Raw genomic sequence first — 22,242 nt, 5'->3', positions numbered from 1 at the left:
GTGAACATGGAGACTCTGATACAATGCCAGACATTACAGCTGGTTAATTGAAGTCTTGTGCTGAATAAAACATATGAATGTATATAGAGTGGTTAGGTTATGGGTTATGGGGTGTTTTATGTGTGTGTGTGTGCGCGCGTGTATGTGTTAAGATCCAGACAGGAAAAACTCCTTGAGTGTGGCTGTTGCAAGTGCAAAAATCGCTGCGCTTTAACAATCTGAAGAGATGTCTTCGAGTACTTATGAACTCGCAAAGATATCAAATATGTAACCTCCTAGAAATTTATAGCAAATTAACAGACAATGTTAAATGATAGTGCTACGTTATATTTAAGTGGGGGGAAAGAATAAGTTAATAGAGCAACAATCATTGACGGAAAAGCGTGTGCATATTACAAATCACGTGACCTTCTTTGACGGGAAACATGGCGGCGCCCTGCGCTGCGAAGTTTGTTTTCAGAGGAGGTAAGCGGTGCTGAACAGTCACGCTTACAACAATTGAACATGTGCGAGTGGTTTAAGTATACTGTTTTCAAGTCAAACACAGTGATTATTGTAATGACTATTCTAGATAACCGTGCTTGACAGTAAAGAAAACAAAAGTTAACGATGCTACATTAATCTCTGGTGCTGGTACATTCAATCAAATTTATTTCGATAAACTTTTGACGTTAGGTGAGGTGGACTAACCAGAGCAGCATGGCCAAAGTGTTCTCTCGGAACCGTTTCACAGTCTGGTTAAGGTCATTTATTGCACACTGTAGCGATAGCAAAACACACATGCTTCACGTGTGCACGTTTAAAATTTAACTGTATTAAACCTCTCCATCATCTAGCGGTCCTATTTGAAATGTATTTACAGTGTTCTTAAGGAGATTCGGATTAAAGCAAGTCCTTCTTGTACAATCAAGTGTCATTCTGCAGTACACGTCTCTCTTTACAGTTGCGGTTATGTTATAGTTAGACGGTTAGACCTCTTCGTTTGCCTTATCTCTCAATCACGTTACATATTCGATGACCCGAAATCCGGGTTAAGAAAGATAGAGAACATAAGGAGACCGTCTACCTTGGAACGCAGCTGGTGCTGTTTACAGATGCTCTTGCCCGAACCGACAGCATAATTTAATAAGGAGATCCTAGATTGGACTGCAGTGAACATGTAGTAATGTAATTTCAGATGATGTCAGACTAATTACTTTCATAATTTGCCTTTCTCTTTGGAAGAAAAGCACAGTAATGGATGTTAACATTAATTTCTAAGCGCACTAGATCCCTGAGGATCACTGATTGCTGGGAATTAGTTCAATGAATTGAGTAATATTTAGTGAAAACATTAAAAAAAGGGTCTTGTTTTCCGATAGGTTAATGCACTATATGATTTAAACCTCTCCTGTCATACGAGTTCTTGTGTGGAACTCATTATATCTGAGGCGCCACAACTGCGTGGAACATTTGGGTAAATGTTTAGTTATTGTGGTTTAATATTTGCTGTTTTTTAATTACGCAGAGGTATTTAGCAGAAAAGCAGTCTTGTAAAATGTCTGTATATGTGTTGGCATGTTTAGGGAGTAAATCCTTAAAGACTCTCTTAAATGGGCATATATTTCATCATGAAGTAGTCTTTTGGGTTTTTGGGCTCTAGGCTCCACACACAGAAGGGAGGGGTGGGGGCTGGGGTTCGTTCTCCCCACATCCTCAACCACATCCTCTCCTCTGATTGCAGCAACACCACCCACATTGCTGTCCACCCCCAAATACACCACCCTGAGTAATCCAACAGCTGCTTCTAATCTCTCTCTCTTCTCTTTCTCTCTCTCTTTCTCTCTCTCTCTCTCTCTCTCTCTCTTCTCTTTCTCTCTCTCTCTCTCTCTCTTCTCTTTCTCTCTCTCTCTCTCTCTCACCACCCTTCTCATCTGCGAATACTAGTTTTTGGCATTTTTTCCCCCTCTCCCAACCTCTCTCTGGCTCTTGTGTATAACTGGATTTATTTTGGGAATGGAGCTCTGTTTGCTTTTGGTAGTTTGGTTTTGCGGTTAACTGACTTAGAAGAAGAGTCGAGTTTGTGTGTGTGTGTGTGTGTGTATGTATGCGCAACGAGCTTTGTCCTTACGTTCCGTAATATGCCATCTCCTTTGCTGACCCCCCCCCCCAAAAAAAAACGAAAAGTAATCGCATTTCTTTGTGCGTGCCGTATGTGTATTTGTATTTCACAGAGCATTTCAACTGTCTTTGTTTATGCTTTGTTTGTCACGTTTATATTTAGGTGCTTCAGGGTTGTGTCAGAGGGCTGCGTCTTTGTCAAGATGCCAGCTTTGCCCATCTCATACCCGGTCTCCACCCCGACGTTGTTTCTTTTGGAGGAAATGGCAGAGTTCCCATAGCGTGGTGCGCCCGGCGGTGGTACGGCCCTCTTACGCCGTACCCAAGGTAACTCGCCCACCGTCCACCGCGCGCTGCATTTGGTCTCTCTCTTTCTTTGCAGCTATTATAGTTTACACTCTGTCCCACAGCTCGCTGTGGTTTCTGGCATGGGACGGGTATAAGAACACATGAGCCAATACGGGCCGCAGGGCACATACTTATCCACTTAATCCCTGGAGGGGTCAAACAAAAAGACTGAGCCTTTCTCCCAGCCCTGTTTGCTTTGGATAGATAAGTGGATACATGGCACTTTTGGTTGTAGAGAAAGAAATGCGCGCAACGTTTAAGTTCAGTTTAAACTCTGATCGTATTGTTGTGAGTTTCTTGTACCGTGTGCTCTACTGGTTTGTAAGTCTGAGGCTCGCTGGCGTGAGGCCACGGTGTGAGTCATAATCCCAGTAGCCTAAAGCAGTCGTAATGGATGTCTTAGGGCTACGCTATTATGAGGAAACAATAATCACTATGATTTTTTCTGATACGCTGTAGTCGCCGCGATCGTGTATTGCGATTAGCGGAGATTGTACGTTCCTTTCCTTTTCGGCTAAGTACATGTAAATCAAATTTAGATTCTGAAGTGATTGTTTTGTACTGTAACACTGAGTTTCATTGTATTTTTTGTAAAGACATAAGACTGTTCGACATTGACTGACTTGCTGGAGAGCCTGTGACTCATCTGAACGGTTGAAGTCACGATAGCGGTCAGATGATTGAGGGAACACTAAAATAAACATCTGTGATTGGTCAACTTGCTTTATGTGATTTACGCTGGTGTACACTGTTTGGAAATGCGAGCATTGGCTTTTAATGAAAGAAGCTAATGAATTGTGGCTAATTGATAGTAGCCTTATGCGATTAGTTAACTGTATAGTTTAAAATCACAAGTACCCTTATTTGTTTGACCTCAAATGTGTTTTGTTTTTTTCTTGTGAGATATAATGTCTGTTAGTCACTATATGGGTCATAATGACTGTAAGTTGTGGTCTAAGTTGGAACAACTTGAAGTCTCACTAAACAGTAGCCATAGATTGTGAACTTTTCACTTATTTTGGCTCCCACCCGACTGGTCCTCTTCCTGCACACTCAGGCCTACCACCACAATACCTCTGGGGTTTGATTAGTGGCTTATCAGTTATTGAGATATTTCAATGTCCATGTACCACATCAGATACGTAGATGATATATAATGGACGTATTGCTAAAATGTGGAAGTGTAATCAAAATGAATGAGAAAATCAGAGATGAGCCACTGATCTGAGGAGCTTTGAAGAAAAGAGTGTGTTCTTTACTGCGGTCTTTTGATGTTGAGGAAAAGAGGTCTGTCGTCATGTGTGATGAGTGTGTTTTTCAGATGTCTCTCAGTGACTGTGTCATTAGTGTTCCAGAGGAGAACTAAGCGTAAATCACAGGACAGTTATTGTGTTTCAGAACATAAATACCTGGACCCGTCCTATGTACACACACACACACACACACACACACACGTGTGTGTGTGTGTGTGTATATATATATATATATATATATATATATATATAGCAGAGTAGCAGAGGGGCTTTTACAGCACACACACACATGCCTGCGCACACAATCACACACACAGATGCAGATGGACAGAAGTTTTTAGACAGTATCTATTGTGATGCTGCAGTGACTTCAGAACGTTGAGCTTGTCTCTCTCTCTCTCTCTCTCTCTTTCTCCTTTTCTCTCTCTTTCTCCTTTTCTCTCTCTAGCACATCCAAAGACCAGATTATGTGTCTTCCAGCACAGTCCCTGAGTGGGCAGATTACATTGAGATTAAAGATGAGGAGCAGATTGAGGGTCTAAGAAGAGCCTGCCAGTTAGCACGACAGATCTTACTGCTTGCTGGACGCAGCTTAAAGGTGCTGTGTGTGTGTGTGTATGTGTATATGTATGTATGTGTGCATTGTACGTTTGTGTGTGTGATACTCACGCATTCTGTATATTCTAATGTTGTGTATATGTATGTTTTGAAGCAGTATTTGATTTACAAATGGCTTCTCTTTGAAAAACATCAGTTGTTTCATGCTGTAGTGTGTTAACATGAAGCTCGCATCACTCTTGCTGCCCTTAAATATTTTACAAGTTACGGTGACACATTTTACGAGTTATAGTCATAAGTCGGAGACAGTTTTGCAACATATGGATTTCGTAAATAAACGAGATGTGTTTGGGTTCTGTTTGCTGATAATATTTTGATATGCAGGTTGGCATGACAACAGATGAAATAGATTTCATAGTTCATCAGGAAGCCATCAGGCACAATGCGTACCCCTCCCCTCTACGCTACGGAGGTTTCCCCAAATCTGTCTGCACCTCTGTTAACAATGTGGTGTGTCACGGCATACCTGACAGGTACTAAATTAATATCGTCTCTCTCTCTCTCTGTCTCTGTCACTCTGTCTGTCTCTCTGACTGTCTCTCTGTCTGTCTCTCTGACTGTCTCTCTGTCTGTCTGTGTCTCTCTCTCTCTTTCATGTCAGGCACACAAGCGTTCAGATACAGTCAGTATTTTCTACACAGATACATATTTCATAAAGCTACATATTGTCTACAGTCATATAAATGCAGCTTTTCTTGGTTTGGCTTTGCCATAATATCTTATTATTTGTCCTTGCTCTTTGTTCATTTTGCAGTCGGCAACTTCAGGACGGAGATATCATCAACATAGACGTTACTGTGAGTGTTTGAATGAATCCGAATGCATCACTTTGTCTTTCTCCCTCTTGTTCCTCTTTCTTCCTTTACCTAATTCTTTTTTGTTTTGTTTTTCTCCTTCTTACACACACACACACACACACACAAACACACAAGTGTACTACTGTTTCCTCTTTAGCTTTTGGAAAAGGTTTAGAGTGACTGAGTGTTACCATGATAGATTTTCGGTCTTCCTTTTGTACTTTTTTGCAGTGTGGGTTTTTGTTTTCATGTAATAGTAGTCCAAAAATCTGTCCAAAATTGAATGTCACAGGTTATCACCCAGGATGTTGCAATGTAATCTGTCTCTTGCATTTTTCCTGCAGGTTTACTTTGAGGGTTACCATGGCGATACCTCAGAGACGTTTCTGGTTGGTTCGGTGGACGAGAGGGGTAGGAGGCTGGTGGAAGTGGCACGGCAGTGTCGAGACCAGGCCATCGCCGCCTGCGGACCCGGCAAACCCCTCTGCGTCATTGGCAACACTATTAGGTACACATACACTGTGTGTGTGCGTGTCCATGCCTGTGTGTGTGTGTGTGTGTGAGGGAAAAGACCTTATCTCTTCCATAGAAGAATCAGAGGTCAGGAATGAACAGCTGAAGTGGAGTAATTGCACACACCATACACACAAACACACACACACACACACACACACACACACGTACACACCTCGACTTACAGAAAGTGCTCAAAATGCCATACTATTCTCACTCCGACACACACATACACATGCACGCATACACACTGTATCTACCCTGTAACTCTGTATGTAGCCAGAGAGTCAAACAAAGGGATCGCTTACTGTGCACAGCATGTGTGTGTGCGCTCCTGAGGCCTCGGTACATAGGAGAACTGTTCCCACCTTAGTGTTTTTTTTTTTTTTTTTTTTTATCTATCTCTTCACAAATGATTTCAATATGAATACCTCTTTTATTCATCTGTCATACCTCACTCCTAAAGCGGATGTCACCCCTGAACCCCCTGCCACCTACCCTCTCAAAATGAAGGAAGGAAAAAGAGAGAGAGCCCTTATTGTCTCTATCTAAACCTTCCATTTGCAACTGTAGCGTGTAGACCGGGGTGGCAGTACTTTAATGTATTTCTAGGCTTACTCAGAAGGAGCAATTACCCAGAGTGCACCGGGGTTTTCTCTCTGCAATGGGGTGTAAATTACAGGTTAGCTTGTCTTGTTTGACGTGTGTGCGCGCCCTTGTGTATGTGTGTGCGAGCGTGTGCGCACGCGCGCGTGTGATGGAAATTACAGGCTTGCTCATCCTGTCTTGGGAGAAATGTAGTCTCTCTCGGGGTGGATTCAGCTACCAGTGGGAACACAAAGAAACCTGCAGAGCCCATAGTTTCCCTGTTTGAGGGGAAAGGTGCTTTCAAATAACTTGAAATATCTGATTTTAAGTTATTGTGACAACTTTAAATAAGATATTTGTGATATCGTGATATTTAGAAAATCTTACCGAGCAATGTATAGCGACCGTTTGGGTCCATTTATGTGACACTAACTGCACATATAATCTCTTTTTTTTTAAATTTTTTTAAGAGAGTGTTGTAAAATATGTCACCAGTTGTTTGTCATATGTTGATTAAAAAAACTACATACGAGGTTTTCCTTTGACGAAAGTCAGGAAGAAAGAAAAGATATGTCTCTCTTTTTCTCTCTCTGTTTTTCTTCCCTTTCATACCCAAAAAACTCTTGGTTTTCTTGGTTTTTCTTCCCCCCCCCCACCCCATGTCTGTCCCTCATTTGTTTATTTATTTTTCTCAGTTGCCCCTCTCCGTTAGTCTCTTTGTTTGCCGTGCGCAGCACGCGCGTGCTTATGGAGCCTTTTAACGTTTGGATGTTGTCACATTTACAGTTTACTGCCAAAATAAAGGAAACGCTAGCGCAGAGGTTTTTGAACACGCCGTCGACCACCGCATGCAACCAGAACACATTCGTTTGACCGTAATACAGATTTTACAACTTTCTGGAACTCGCCCGAAGGGGTGCAACAACGCCCCCCCCCCCCCCCCCCCCCCAAAATTCCTGTTGTTTGGCGTTTCGTCGACGAACGACGAGCCACAGGTACTTTACATGTTGCTTCAGGATCTCCCTGCTTCGGGATCTCTTGTCTAAGACGCTCATCGCGCGCGGTTTGTTTTGTTTTTAGTGTCTCTTAAACCAATCCAGGGGCCACTCCTACCCCCGGATTGGTTTAAGGAGGAAGAGGTCATTGCCTCCAGGACAGAAAATGCTTCACCATAGAATGCGATTGTTCATTCAGAACGTTTTTTTTTTTATTATTTTATTTGTACTGGCGTTTTTACCTTGCTCTCTAAACTTGTTGAGTGGACCTTAAAGTCTGCCAGGAAAATGAACCCCACATTTTGTCACAGAACAGCCAGAACCTTTCACCAGAGGAAAGAAGAACTTTGGGTTTGGCCTTCTCCACGCATTTATTCATCTTGCTTGTGTAGGGCAGAGGGAAGGATGACTCATTTGACCAAATACTTATTTTTCCACTGTTTCAGTCGACCGCTGCCTGTGTTCTTCTCAGCCACTTTTACTCGCCAAACGTGCATTTTTAGAGGGCTAGAGGGATTTTACACGCTGCTGTCCGACCAGAGTGTCTGTGTCTGTGAAATTTTTTTGACGGGCTTTTTATGCCTACTCACATCCCCAGATTGATATTCGCTGTCAAGTAACTCGAAGTTCCTCGTATGTTTTGCCTCGTACCACAAACCGAACGCGGGAACGTTGCGGTCAAGCGCTATGTGCTTAGGACCGCAGCTGACCCTATTTGATGATGGCCCCCCCCCCCCCCCCCTCCCCTCTCAGTCTTCCACTCCAGCATCACCTCAGACACTATACCTCATAAAACATCAGCAAGTCTTCGTAATTTAAGGTTCCTGCCAAAAACACAGTCCGCCAATTACCCCTCTCTTTCAAATGCACCCCCCCCCCCCCGTAGTCGTGATAGCCGACGTATTGGACCAATGGCTTTGCCCAACATTTTTAGACACAAACTCAGAGAAGAAGAGACGGTTTCCCTGCTTGATTAACTCAGGAGCCATCTCTGTATGACGCTCTCTCTATCTGCTGTGTTTCACTCTTTCATTGGAGTGGTTTCTTTTTTGTTTTAGCGGTTACCGGTACCTTCTGAAAGAAGATACCTCATTTTACTTGTTTCTCTCTCCCACACACACACGCTTATTTAGTCTCTCAGCCTCTATAAGAAGAGAATATGATGAATAAGGTGATATGTGTGTGTGTGTGTGTGTGTGTGTGTGTGTGTGTGTGTGTGTGTGTGTGTGTATACGTGCGCGTGCATGCCTGTCTGTGTGCGTGTTGATACAGACAGTGTCCCTCAGTCTGAAGGAGCAGCTCTTTTGTTGTTGTGTAGGGGTTTTTTTTCCCTCTCTTTCAGAGAAGAACTCAGAGTGTCTGCAGAGACATACACTGTCATTATACACACACAGAGAACAATTATCCCTCCCCTGGAAAGAGCACTCAGTCCCCCCCCCCCCCCACCTCACCCTCTTTTTCTCTCCCTGATATACACAGAAGCTCTCACAGTGTATTTCTGTCTCTAAATGTCCTCCTTTCTGTCTCTCTCTCTCTCCCTCTGTTTCATTCGTTCTGCCTATTTCTTTCCTTCTTTTATTCCTCTGTCTCTCCAACATTCACGTCTGAATCACATCCTCATATTTTGAGCTGGGTGTGAATTACTATGTAATTCAGACGTGCTTCATTTGATCCACTTCTGCAAATCAAATAAATAAATCCATCTGATCATGAATAAACAAGTTTTGAACATGTTCTGATGTTCAAAACTTTTCGGTGCCTATTTTGGACGAAACATTTATGCCAAGTTTTCTAAGGCCTTTACCATCTCACTGAAATGGGGGGGGGAAAGAACATTTAAAAAGGCAGTCTCCAAAGACGTGAATTATCAAGCTCATGGGAAAGAAAATCAACGGGCTAAAGAAATGAAAACTGATTGAATGTGGCTACAGTGATGTCATCATTACTGTTTTTGAAGATATACTCCTCTCTTTAGTAGTAGAATGTATTTTAGATAAAGGGCAGCAGGAGGTCTTGCTGGGGGAAGTGGGGGTTTTTGGGGGGGAGGGGAGGGAAGGGGAGAGAAGGGGGGCATTTGGACTCCTGCTGTAATGGTAACCGGTGGGTGTGACTGGTCATAAGACCCCCTGTGGAGAGGGTCAATAAAAACACCATCTCTTGACATCTTTTCATGTTCATGATGTGGGTTTTTTTTTGGATGGGGTGGGAGGGAGGCGATGGGAGACACTAACACCCCTGCCCTGATCTCTCCAAATTACAGCGACATAGCGAACGCAAATGGCTTCCGCGTGTGTCCGTATTTCATCGGGCACGGGATCGGGTCGTATTTCCACGGCCATCCTGAGATCTGGCATCACGGTGAGACCCAAACCGTTCCCCTGTTTTTTTTTTTAATAGATCTTCCCATCTCTTTGTATTCTCTGTAATCATTGAAGTGTATGACAAACGCCATCCATCAGTTTTCATAGACAAACATTCATTAGTGCAGTGAGGTCATACAGACGGCGGAGTGGTTCCAGTACTTGTGTTTCATGAGCAAAGATATCCATGGCGTTTGGACTTTCTTCTTACTGATATCTTCTCTTTTTTTTTTTTTTTGCTTTTTTTTCTTTTCCCACAGCGAATGATAATGACCTCCAGATGGAGGAGGGCATGGCCTTTACTGTAGGTCAGTGTGCTCGTATCTGTAAATGTGTTTTGATGTCTGTTTATGTGTTGGGATTATTCAGGCTAGTGGGTGGTGGTGCTAGTGCAATCAGAGAGAGAGGATGTGGTGGAGAATGAGGGGAAAACAACACCTCCCTCCCGGTCTTGTGAGCTTGTGTACTCATGTTTCTCTCTCTCTCTTTCTCTCTCTCTCTCTTATGATTCTTTTTGCTTTCCAGAACCTATCCTGATGGAGGGAACGTCGGAATTCCGAATCCTCAGGGACAAATGGACGGCGGTGTCGGCGGATGACAAAAGGTATGACACGCGGTCTTTTCGTTATGTATGTCATCTGTCATGTGCTCACCGTTCCTGATGGTTCTCTTATGTAAGCCTGTTATATTGTCATTACTGGGTTCATGACAGTCCAACACTGCATCATTTTATCATCAGAGGGCATCCTCATGTACATAGAGATTGCCCACCTCCATTCTGATTTCAATAATCAAACAAAATCAACCAATTAAAGCACAGCTATGCAAATTATCTGTAACTACGTTGTGAATTTGATTGGTCAGGGTAGCCTCTTCCATCCAGACTCAAGAGTTCAGATAATGAAGACATTCTAGTCAAGGCTCATAGAAACTGAAGTGCATCAATATGTTTTTTTTCCCCCTGTGATGCCTAGATTTCTCTCTCCCTCCCTCTCTCTCTCTCTCTCTCTCTCTATCTTTTTTCATCCCTAGATCTGCCCAGTTTGAACACACAGTTGTCATCACTGCTGATGGTGTGGAGATTCTGACCAGACTACCAGAGGAGGACTGACTGTTCCCATGGAGTTTGTTTGTTGGTGTCTTTGCGAGAGAGAGAGAGTGAGAGAGAGAGACTGAAACATTCTTGCATTAGATGCATAGCCTCATCACCATCTGTGAGTGTGCTGTTGAAAGGAAGAGTGCTTATTATAGCTGTTTAAATAAAAGCATTAAATTGCTCTCTGCTCTTTCTCTAATTGAAAAAAAAATTGAAGAGATCTGGTAAGCATTAATATATTTTCATGTAATTACTAATGAATGAACCTTACATTCATTTTACTGATACCCTTTGATCAGCTTGCACATTGACCCACATTCGTACAACTCCCAAAATGCTACTTATTCAATCAAAATGTTTGATTGAAAAATGTAAAAATTAAGAACAACAGCAACAACAACTTGAGTTTATTTCTGGGCCACATACAACACCACTTTAGTTATAGGAGTAACTTTTTAAATGTTTATTAATCAAAAAATTCCGTTCATTTGCAGTTTGACCGAATTAGGCTGTTTGTCTTTTCACCTAGTTATGTAATGGAATGTTCGTGTATTGTTCGTGTGGGAACCCATCATTTTTACTACGTGTTATTGTGTCAAACATACCTGCGCCGTGACGTCAATCCATGCAGCTTACTGCTGTGGACGAAAGGACGAAATATCATTATGTACAATTAGGAGGGCAGAGTTTCTCAATGTCTGCCTGCATCATGAGATTAAGACGGTATGTAATGTTATTACGGCGGCAAGTCGGAGAGTTGAAGTTATTTATGGGACACGCTTTATCGTATGATCCATCCCTAACATACCCAGCTGTAATCTTGTATTTCTTTTCAAATTGTCAGATAACTAAGTATGATTGATGAATTCAGACAGTAGGTAAAATTTCATTAATTGGTCAAGTCACATGCAAGTATCCATACTTTTCACTAAGACTTAGTATTGCCTATATTTTTCTTTTTATTATTATTATTTATTTGTTTATTCGTTAGTTAATAAATTTGGCTACTGTTCGATGTCAAAGTCCATGTTTAGTCGACAATTACTGTGCTAATAATTCTGTTGGTATATTACTATGCATAATCCCTTAATTAAAACGAAGAGCTAAAGAATAATACCGATTGAAACACATTTCTCAACTGGTACCAGAACCAGAACCAGGCGGAGTAACCGCTTCATTACGGTTTCTCCGTGATTCAGATTAGTCCAAACTGTACACTATCACGCCGTCGGATTAAAAGCATCAAGAACTAAATTGAAATACATAACCGGTAAGAAAAAAATATCTTAAACTCACTGACGCTGAATCTTTGCGGCTGTGCGCTCTGACAGATTGCAGCGATTTAACCTAGCCTGCAACTATTTATTGCTAGCGGCTTTTAACGATGTGTACAATTAAGGGTAATTATACGTAGACTGCCGCTCTTTTTATGTACCGTAAAGTGGGCTAGTCGGTGATGCTGTTGCTTTAGTTCAAGGAAGTCCATAAGCTTGCTCAGATGTCAATCACTTCGCACTTGCTCACTTGACTTTACCAGGGTTTATGCCATATATGGCGAAAAACATATACAGGCGAAAAACATATTTCAGTGCATCTCTAAATTCAGAATAAGTCGAAGTTGTTGTTGGATGTTTTGAAAACGACAGCAGAGAAGCTATATGGACAATGAGATAGAAAGTCCACAACATGCGGAAAGAAAATTCATATGGATTGAGTTGACAGAGTGGAATCTATATATTACAGTGTTTATATAATCCCACCGAATTTGCCACGCGCCATTTGTCTTGACTATGGCTCTGGTGCCTATTTTTGTATTTCGTTGGGGGAGAGATGTGGCGTAGCCTACGTTAAATTGGCAAAAGTCTAACGCAGGCCAGTTGACAACTACACAAGTTTTCCTCTTGTTTAAATGAAAAAAAAATTGTCTTGTCTTGCTCATCTCTGCATAAGTCCCTGAAGTGCTAAATAACTGCACAAGTTTATTTGCAGCCTATAGCTCAGCCATGACATGAATAGTCATTCAAAAATAACATAACCTAACATTTTGTTTCATTTTTGTGTCACATTTGATCCACACAGACCTTCAGTCACCAAGACCAGAAGATTATTCGATTAAAATCCGTATCCCGTTGTAGTTCGTTCAAGGAAAGTTTGGATGAAGCAATTCATTCAGAGACAAATGTTGAACCTGCCAGTTAAAATCGAATGTTATGTCCTGATGATTTTATGCTTCCAAAGAGGGAGAGAGAGAGAGAGAGAGAGAGAGAGAAAGGATAGCACATCAAGCTTTTAATTTTGACAGCAGCATATGTGTCGAAGTGGTCCTCAGATATCTGAAATAATAATTAGTCATCAGAGATTATTCTTCATTCAGTAGAGACAAAATGGGAAAAGCGATGACGCAACATTGTTTTGGATAAAGGGATCAACTACATTTTTATAACACAACGATCCGAGTCTTAAAAAAAGTTAAAGTCTGGGAAGGCAAAACAGCAGTGTGATCTCCATGAGTTTCGTGCTGTCCACAGGCCGCTGAAAATTGTATATGTTTAAATGTTATGCTGTCTTTCCGCCTGCTCCTGTATTGCACTGTCTTTGGTGTGTTTCAAAGTATAATTCGTTTAGTCCAATGGCACAGCTGTCATCATGACTTAAAAAATGTTTATGCTTGAAATTCTGAGTAAATGTCGATTATTTTAATGCATAGGGACAAATGAACATCTACTGAATATCCAGAGTTTATGGATTTAGTAAATAGTAAATAATTTACATACTTTAATAATACAGACTAGTAAATGGATTAATAAATAAATTTAGCCACTATTAATTATTTTTATTAATATTATTATTATTATTAGTTGTAGTAGTAGTAGTAGTAGTAGTATTTCATTTTTTATCCCAGTAATGTGTTTTAATGCAGAAAATACACAATTTGGATATCTCTTTAATTCCGAACTTTCTTGTTTGTTCGCCAAAATAAAATTGCTCTCTCTCTCCGGCATCTCTCTAGCTTTTCATCGACTGCACCATGTTGCTCCTTTTCCTTTTGACAAAGACTTTGAACAAGCGCGTGGGTCAGTGCTGTTCCGCAAAGCGCTACTCGCGCTCATTAAATCGAATCATAATAGCAGTCATTTCGCTTTTGTGCATCCTCGCGCAGTTCCCTTCTCTGTCGCAATTATGAGCAATTTCGACCGCTCAGGGAATCTTTTCAGTCGAACAAAAGAAAAGGATGAAGGGAGGGGACGACGAGAATACGAGAGAAAGACAGAGCGGTAGACAGCGAGAGATATGTTCAAGATTTCGAAGGGCTTTTACATAAAGGAAGCATATAGCGCTATGTGTTCTCATGGTTGTTAGTAAATTGCTTGCAGGTGTGGATGTGTGCAAGGAGACCGCAAGCAAAGCCGCGACTTAGATGGTCAAATGCTGAGTTCAGTTATGACCACACACAAGCTGCATTATGGATCACACGAGATACTATTGATTTCCTAACCCTTGATCTAAGAAAGTTCCCCATAAGTTAAACTTACTGAAAAAACTACTATATGTTCCATCCTTTTTATCTTGGAGGCTGTCAAAAACGAACACTAGAGGCTAATTTAAGGCTTATATTTACTTATTAACTAGACTTCACTTTGTTAGGGGAGACAGAGAGAGAGAGAGAGAGAGAGAGAGGGAGAAAGAGAGAGAGCGAGAGAGAAGTTCGGCCTTAATGTAATTCTTTCTCGTCCACATAGCTTCCAAATATTTGTTATGTACACGAGGATCACATCGTTTTAAATATAAATACCCATCTATACTGCTCCCTTTACTTCCGAAAATACTGATTATGTTTTCCCCAAAAAAATCACTTAAAAAAAAAGGATTAGCATTTGGCTAGGTATGCAGCGCATGCGGGTTCTGTTTGGGATCAGTCTGACAGTTGAGTAGAGCCTCTTTATGACAAGCTTTGTATTTCAGTTTTGAGATTGTGTGGCGTGTGGAATAGTATGCTGGCATTTCAGTCATGCGCTATGATCACTGAGGTTACTGGGTGCCAACATTTGCTAAGCACAGGAAGCACACATCTTTTTTTGTTTGCTTGCTTGTTTGTTTGTTTTGGGAGGGGCAAACCCACATAAATAAATCGATTTATCCAAAGAGTGCTTCATTTGAGATGCTTTATTTTGTCATTCTCATCATAAATTATCATTGTGAACTACTTAGCTGATATTATTTTTAAACAATTTTTAGACTCTTTTTTTTTTTTTTTACACGCCATTTACTTCGTGATTGCTTTCAAATGTTCTTTTTGCCTCTTTAAAGGAGTTCCTTTTAAAGAGGTTCCTATGCCAAATACAGTATGTTAGATCCTACTTCCATTAAACGAAGGTAAGAGATTGCACAGAAAGCTGATACGACAGTGAGACCCACCCAATTAATTTCAAATAGCCCAGATATTTACAAATGGCATAATAAAAGGACTGGATGTGCAACTAGCACGCTGAATCTGAGCAACTCCCTAAAATATTGATTAAGATTGTTGAACAAATTACATTTTAAGAAGTCCTGCATTTAAAATTTCCGGTCCAGTACTGACATTCTCTGAAATACGCTTGCGACTTTCGTAATGCTTAAAATACACAAGATTGTTTGAAAGGTGGCCAACGACAAGGGGTTCTGTGTTCTGTAATGTTTAAACCTATTCCAGTGGCCCTGGCCATTTTTGTTTCTCATAATAGTCCAAATTTGACTGTCTAGCTTGTTCAGTCACTAAGATTTGTGTGTCCCAGCCCCGGCACCAGAATAGCCCCGGGGCTGTATAGGAACATAGAGCAAGGCACGAGGAAAACATTTCCAGGGCGGTCTGCTTGAGGCGGTTTTCATGTTTTTCTTTTTTTTCCTCCTTTTGGTTGAGCAGCGTTCATAAAACGTCTGGGAGAGGCGCGCGCTGACTCCAGTGAGTCTGGAGTGGGAAGAGTCGTAGCCGCACACGGAACGCCCTCGCGTCCTCTCTTGCGCATGCCAAGGCGAGTCTGCATGCCTGGCTTCCTCGAGGCGCAGGCCCTTCATTCAGCTCGAAGCCTACAACATTTTATAGTGATTCGGAATCCCCATACCGAATAATCCGGGAAACGCCACCCCTGAACCACATATACATGGCGAAGCGCCAACCATATGGATTAGGGTTCCGAAACTGACCATTCGCCATTGCCCTTTTTTTCCTGCAAGATCTTAAACTGCAACTCGTCAAAAGCATTATTCCCTACTGTCAGTGATGAGAGGAAACTGGTTTTATTTGAAGATTTTAATTTGTAGAGCGACCTTTTTACCAGTGACATATGACCTGCACTACTTTGTCACATAACACTGCAGATCTGTTTTTGTCAAAAATGACATTCTGTTGTCTTAATCTATGCAGCAAACGTATTAAACAACCAAAAAAACACTTTCTTTCGCATGACACAAAAATGCAGCCAGGTTCAACATTTGCAGTGCGAAAGCAATGCTTGAAAGCAAGTTGCATGGAAATCTTATACTTTGTGCACCCAGGTGTAGTTTTATGTTCGAATAAATTAGAATATTACGACTTGCTCTAAATACTTGAGTGGATTGTGCTATTTAAGCAGTCACCGTAAACTACAAACAAAATACAGGTTGACTGCAAAACAAAAAATCAAGTCCACCTTAAAAGGCACGGTCCCCAGATTATTGTGACAGCATTCAAAGAGTAATTTCTTCTGAGTACACTGAAATATTGTTAACAATGCACGTTTAAAAAGCTACCCGTTTTTTGCGTGTTAATAAAAATAATCTGTTGTTACCAGATGACTCTCAGAATGAAAACAAATAAATAAATATATAAAAATAATTTAATGCGCGCTGATGTGTTTGAACGGGCGCAAATCAATGCCACAATAAACACCTGGAGCAAAAAGTCTACAGAATGACCCCACAGTCACGAAGTTTGTTTCCCTGTGATGAATGTCCTCTATGTGTGATGTCATCACAGTTCCATCAGGTGGATTATGTCAACCTTCCGTTACAAATGCTGTCATTCTTTTAGTCCAGTGTTAGAATATTGCCCCTGAGCTCATTGTGGGGTTATGGTGGGGTTGTATCAAGGTACCGGGCTGTAGGTGCGTAGCGGTGTTCGCAGATGTGTACCAGGAATAGTTAGTCAAGAAAGATGGGGCCGTGGTATTAGGAGGTCCACTGGCCTGTTCCATGCTATTGTCTCCTTCGTTCTGTGATTGGTTCTGGGAAAAGTCCCAGCCAGTTTGGGGTGGAGGGGGGCTGCAAGGTGGCGAGTCACCGGACGTAACGTGCTGATCAGGTGGGATCTCTCCGTTTTTCCATAACTTCTTGAATTTTGAACGTCTGTTCTGAAACCAAATCTTAACCTATGGGCAAGCGAACAAAGCAAACAAAAATGAATAAAATTACACCAAATCATAATTTTTGATGATAATCAAAATGAAATCCATGTTACATATGGAGGATAAATAACTGACCAACATGAAAATAATATAAGGATATTCGGAATTCACGGTGTTACGATTATCAAACTAAAAATAACATCGTAGGTTTGGGCAACAGAAATAATCTTGGTCTAACCTGGGTTTGCGTGAGGCCCAACGAAGCTGCGAGCTCTGCGCGCTCAGGGAGCGCGAGGTACTGGGTCTTCTGAAATCTGCGTTGGAGTGCTGCCAACTGGAAACTAGAGTAGATGGTTCGTGGTTTTCGGACCTTCTTTGGTTTTCCATTCACCATGCGGACTTCTGGTTCACTCTCCTCTTTCTCTACGAGAACGAAGTCGAATCTAGTTAGATTGCATTTTATTCATATTATGTTGATAAAATTAATATTATATTGAGCCGTGTTATCAGTCTGAGAAACGCGTAGGAGCGTCTTACCTGGTTCTGTAGGTGTGGGAGAAGAGCTAGTACCATATGATCCATAAGCGCTATAAGTGGAGCCGAAGCCAATATCATAAGATTTGGGACTGTAGTGTACGTTATTCACACTGCTGGGATGGTACGAATAAGGTGCCAGTGGCGCAAAAGCAGCCCCTGCGCAATGAGCGGATTGTGGACTGCTATAAAAGCTGCTGTCAGTGACGGTAGACACCGGTAACGTGGGCGAATCCTGCGATTTGTGCACCGTGTTGAAGGTACTGGAGGTAATGTGGTTGGAATGCATATCTGAAGCGAAGCTGTCCAGAACAGCGGTCATCGTGAGATGAAAAATTGGCAAAGGGACACAGTCCGTTTATCCTCTTCGTTTATTTGCCCGTAAAAAAATCGAACAAAACACAAAGTCTTTGGACTAAACTCGCAAACAACTTGTTTCGAAGTTAAAGAATCCGCAGAGGTAGTTTAGTTGGGTTCTATGAGAAGTTAAAGTCCCATCCTTGACGGACGCTTTGCGCTCAAAAGCCGTTTCTGACGTTTCTGACTGAAGCGCGGGCAGGCGGGCCATATACTTGGTGTCATGTGGGAATGAGAACCAATGGGAAACCAAAGAATACAATATGCATCGTAGAACATCTGCAGGACACGCACAAAGGCGAATACTTAGGCGAATACTCAGTTTAGGCAATTTTGTTTTCCGTGACGGTAAATGAGCTATTTGTGTATGTACGTTTATTGCAATTTTATTGTTTACTTTAGACAAGGAAAATATTTATTTCTATGTACGATTTGGAACTTGGAGATTGATGGCTCATGTAATACAGTGAGAAAGGGCTCAGATCTGAAATAAATATCAGATGTGAAATAACACAAATATAAACCACTGATTTCCACTTTCACTTTTTACATGTAGGGTATATTCCATGTATTTGTTACAAGCTTTTGACGAAAAAACCTTCCATAGTAAGATACCAAAACTGGTTATTTGGCACGTAGTAAATATAATAGGCAGATATTTCCTCGGCTCTTATGATATTCAGTATTGCATCTGAAGCTATATTACCCAGTAAAATGACACCATATTTTAATCATTATATAGCCTATGCTTTACTTATGGCATTGACGCACCTGCCCATCAGTGGCGTTACTTACCTTTACGCTAGTGTCGGCTCACAGAAAGGCCAGAGTAGACGACACATTCCAGACAACACCGACTAATCACAGATGGCGCCAGACTCACTAGACTCACAGGTAAGCAAAACAGCAATTACTCTTCGTTAAATACTGGGGAAGAGACTTGACGAATACCCACTTGATGCTCCATCGCGCCACTCTTCTCTCGCATTCACAGAAGTCCACATCAGGTTGAACAAGTGTCAATTATCTCAAGAGCTTGTGCTTTGACAGCAGAGACAGACCTACAGTATATCTCTGCAGGGTACAGTAGACTTCTATGTGATCCATTCAAGGTAAGCAATGCGAGTGTATGCGTGAGACTGAAAGTGTTAAACAAAGCACTGTCCTGACGTTTTCATGTTTGAATTCCTAAATCCCCCAACGTTATACCCACAGAATAACACTACATTTCTCATTGTTAAAGAGGCTGTAACACCACAAAGAACAGGTCACCATCGTAAGGGTGTGTGGACTTTGCCCTACATATTAACCGTCAGCAATTGCCAAGTGCAGCGTTTGGGCTCCTGGTGGTTTTGGATTTGAAGCCTGGACGGTAATTGTTACGGTGACGATCTCAGCAACTGAATAATGGTGTATAATTACTGTACACCACTCGAAGTGGGCTATCTCTACTGTAGTGCCTCAAGTATGTCAGAGAGATGATTTTATCACAGTCCGTAATCTTGTTGCCTCATTATTACTTCCGTAGAGGTCGCTGTATTTCCTAAAAAATGTTTTTTTTTTTGTCGTCGTCGCTGAATATGGTTTTAGCGCCATCTCATGGTAATGCCAAGTCTCTCTTGCGCTTAATGTGCTTAACATTCGATGACTTTTGAATTTTTCCCCCTTCCAAGTCTAGTTTCGGCTAAAATCTGGGTAGTTGTTCATTTGATTTCTGCAGTTCAAATGGAATTTTCCAGAAGCAGTAGTCTCATTGCTCGAGACCTTACTGTGGTTCAAGTGTTGGAAAGTTGATGGAAACACTGTACATCTAATACCAGTGCACCGATGTGCTAATTTTTTCATTGCAAAGAGTGATTAAAATGACAGATATTCATCAATATTGTCACTGTTGCTGCTGGAATATCAAGAGAACCTCAAAAAGTCAGAGTGAAAAAAAGACGTGTGAAGGCATGCGCCACAGTCAGTCAGAGGAGTTCGTACTTTTCAATTTGGAAACTGTATTTGTTGCCTGAGGGCCTACAACCACTAGATGGCGCAAGCCACACTTTTTTTTCTTGAGCTCCTCGAATATGACGTTTAGACCACAGAAGACCATGTACCACGCCCTTCCGCACTGAAGTACACGGTACAACACGATCAGTGCCTCAGAATGTACCCTTGTTGTCATGGTTACGGTTTGGGACATGGCTGGGCTTGGAAATTGCCCGTGATGAGACAGTCACAAATGCTTACCTAGGCAACATCAGCCTTTAACAAACAGTTTAGGAACGCAGAGAGAAGTGAAGAATTTCCTCTTTGTAACTCATTTAACACAAAGGTTTCTTTCTTGTGTGATCACTTTTATTGTGGATCCAGATACACTTTCTCAGAATTCCTGAACTATCTAGTAGAAAACCCTTAACACAGCAGCTGTAAGTCAAATGAAGCTTTCCAACTATGGAGGTACAGCCAAGTAAAGTGCATATTATTGTGTGAATTCCTCAAATAGTTCAAAGGTAGTACATACTTTTTTTTAAAACCAAGAATACACATGGCTTTGATCAACCTTGATGCCAACGCACAGTAAAAAAAAAGCTCATGCCTGCCAACAGAAGCAATCTACGGACTGATGTCTAGCAGACAGAGACACAAACAAACAAACAAAACATTCCTTGAATTCTTATTTATCATCCAATTCCATCATCAGATGGTTTTTTTTTCTTGCCTCTGACTTTAAAACTCTAAAAATTTGCTGCACAGTAGTAAGGAGTAGTTTTCTTATTACTTTAACTGACAGCTGTTTCTTTATTCTTAGATTAGGCAAGCAAACAAAAACAGGTGGGGGAAAAAAAAATCCAAATCTTTCTGGTAATTTTAAAATGATTTCAGAGTGAGCAGTCCCTGGTATGCAATGAGCTTTGTTGGATCTTGCTCTAGAGCAGACATGCCTGGGATATGTTGTGTGCATGCTCAGATCAAATTTGCTTTACAAGGAAGTGAATCATTTATTGAGCCCTCTCAAACTGTATCATACTGTACAAAAATGCTTTTCCTGTGGGTGTGTAATTTCCTGAATTAGAATGAAATGTCAGGCTTTTCAGGATAACGACAGATAAGACAACAGTGACACTACATGTCTCCTATCTTAATAAGATCCTATTTCGTGTTTGTAAGGTCGGTCGTTAGTTTTCGCTTCTGTTCCTGATTTCTGATTTATGGACGACCTTTTGTCTAATGGAATGACACAGGCTCCGTAAGCATACTGTTTGCCAGAGGGTGTAATATCTTCTCTTGAGCCGTCCAGGAGTTCAAAGAAATATTAACCTATTGTGCTTGCATTCTTCCATTCTCTCTCCCCCTCTCTCTTTCTTTCTCTCTCTCTATCTCTCTCTCTCTCTCTCTCCCTTTACATTTTGTTCTTTCTCTCATTTTATGCCGGTGTCATTGTGTCGCTTCCAGATACAATTTAAAGATTCACCATGCTCGGATTTAGAGTAAAATTTCAGTTCAGTGAAGTCTCTCCCCACAGTACGTTACTGCATTACTAAAGGAACAGATATGCACATGCACTGTCAGTGCATGCAGAGAACAACATGTGTGTTTGTGACGAAAAGCCTTCGGGTGGGATGGGTGTAGCAAAGTGTTTGTGTGTGTGAGTGTGTGTGTGTGTGTGTGTGTATGAGTGGGCGGATGGGTATACAGGGTGGGGCAGTTGACTGTGTGTGTGTGTGTGTGTGTGTGTTGGGCCACTGGGGAGTGGTAAAAAGAAAAAAAAAGTCTGTAAGAGCCTGTTTTGACAGGCCAACACATCAGTGGAAAAAAATGGAGTTCTTCCTCAGTTCACCTTGTACAAAACCTATTGACTTCTCTCAGAAATGCACGAACAGGGACTGAGTGTGTTTGTCTTTTCTGCTAAACATCAGACGTAAGTTGTAAACAGCACTATCATAAATAGTGGGGGGATGTCGGCGTTGGTTGGGATTAAGTGGCAAATTCCATCGCTCTAAGGCACACGTTGGACTTATTTAGTAAATGAAAGTTGTCAGACTAATATTAATCTGATGTGATCATTGCAGTCTCTGCACTTTGAGAATGCTGTTTTCTGAATGTGTTTCACAATGATTGGATGTTTGCAACTGACTTTTTGGCGCATTTAATATCTAAATTTATGACATTACAGAAGTTGTACCCAACTGAAGTGAAACACACACACACTCACACACACACACGCAGACACACTGCTCTCATTGCAGAAGACCAGAATTTTCTGTTTTTAGTTATCCTGACGAGTGTTAATGAGAATATCTGTTTAATGTCTTTAGGTCCTTCTTCATCACAA

At 41.4% G+C, this 22,242-nt stretch overlaps 2 protein-coding genes across 2 annotated transcripts; one reads left to right on the top strand and one right to left on the bottom strand.

Moving 5' to 3' along the window:
• The first annotated feature begins 425 nt into the window (after positions 1–425).
• On the top strand, positions 426–10,819 carry metap1d (methionyl aminopeptidase type 1D (mitochondrial)). Its single transcript, XM_030780536.1, has 10 exons — positions 426–465; positions 2,264–2,427; positions 4,150–4,299; positions 4,644–4,792; positions 5,074–5,116; positions 5,461–5,624; positions 9,473–9,570; positions 9,833–9,880; positions 10,098–10,176; positions 10,605–10,819. Exons 1-10 carry the CDS (start codon positions 426–428, stop codon positions 10,681–10,683), a joined length of 1,014 nt encoding a protein of 337 aa, XP_030636396.1. The 3' UTR covers positions 10,684–10,819.
• A 5,905-nt stretch (positions 10,820–16,724) lies between these two features.
• Positions 16,725–17,886, bottom strand: dlx2b (distal-less homeobox 2b). The gene is made up of 3 exons (XM_030780545.1): positions 17,568–17,886; positions 17,269–17,453; positions 16,725–17,054 (listed from the first exon to the last, which is right to left on the bottom strand). The coding sequence occupies exons 1-3, from the start codon at positions 17,884–17,886 to the stop codon at positions 16,725–16,727; spliced, it is 834 nt and encodes a 277-aa protein (XP_030636405.1).
• Positions 17,887–22,242: the final 4,356 nt, after the last annotated feature.

The sequence above is a fragment of the Chanos chanos genome, chromosome 7 (assembly GCF_902362185.1).
Source record: "Chanos chanos chromosome 7, fChaCha1.1, whole genome shotgun sequence".
Taxonomy (NCBI): Eukaryota; Metazoa; Chordata; class Actinopteri; order Gonorynchiformes; family Chanidae; genus Chanos; species Chanos chanos.
This window is presented reverse-complemented; position numbering and strand designations above follow the sequence as displayed.

Bases quoted from the DNA above. Each gene is read 5' to 3' on its own strand.
- metap1d (XM_030780536.1), top strand. From the start codon at position 426: ATGGCGGCGCCCTGCGCTGCGAAGTTTGTTTTCAGAGGAG. The intron at 9,571-9,832 runs GTGAGACCCAAA...CTTTTCCCACAG, and splicing joins TCCTGAGATCTGGCATCACG to CGAATGATAATGACCTCCAG. The intron at 10,177-10,604 runs GTATGACACGCG...TTTCATCCCTAG, and splicing joins GTGTCGGCGGATGACAAAAG to ATCTGCCCAGTTTGAACACA.
- dlx2b (XM_030780545.1), bottom strand. From the start codon at position 17,886: ATGACCGCTGTTCTGGACAGCTTCGCTTCAGATATGCATTCCAACCAC. The intron at 17,454-17,567 runs GTAAGACGCTCC...TCGTTCTCGTAG, and splicing joins TCCCACACCTACAGAACCAG to AGAAAGAGGAGAGTGAACCA. The intron at 17,055-17,268 runs GTTAGACCAAGA...GCTTGCCCATAG, and splicing joins TGGGCCTCACGCAAACCCAG to GTTAAGATTTGGTTTCAGAA.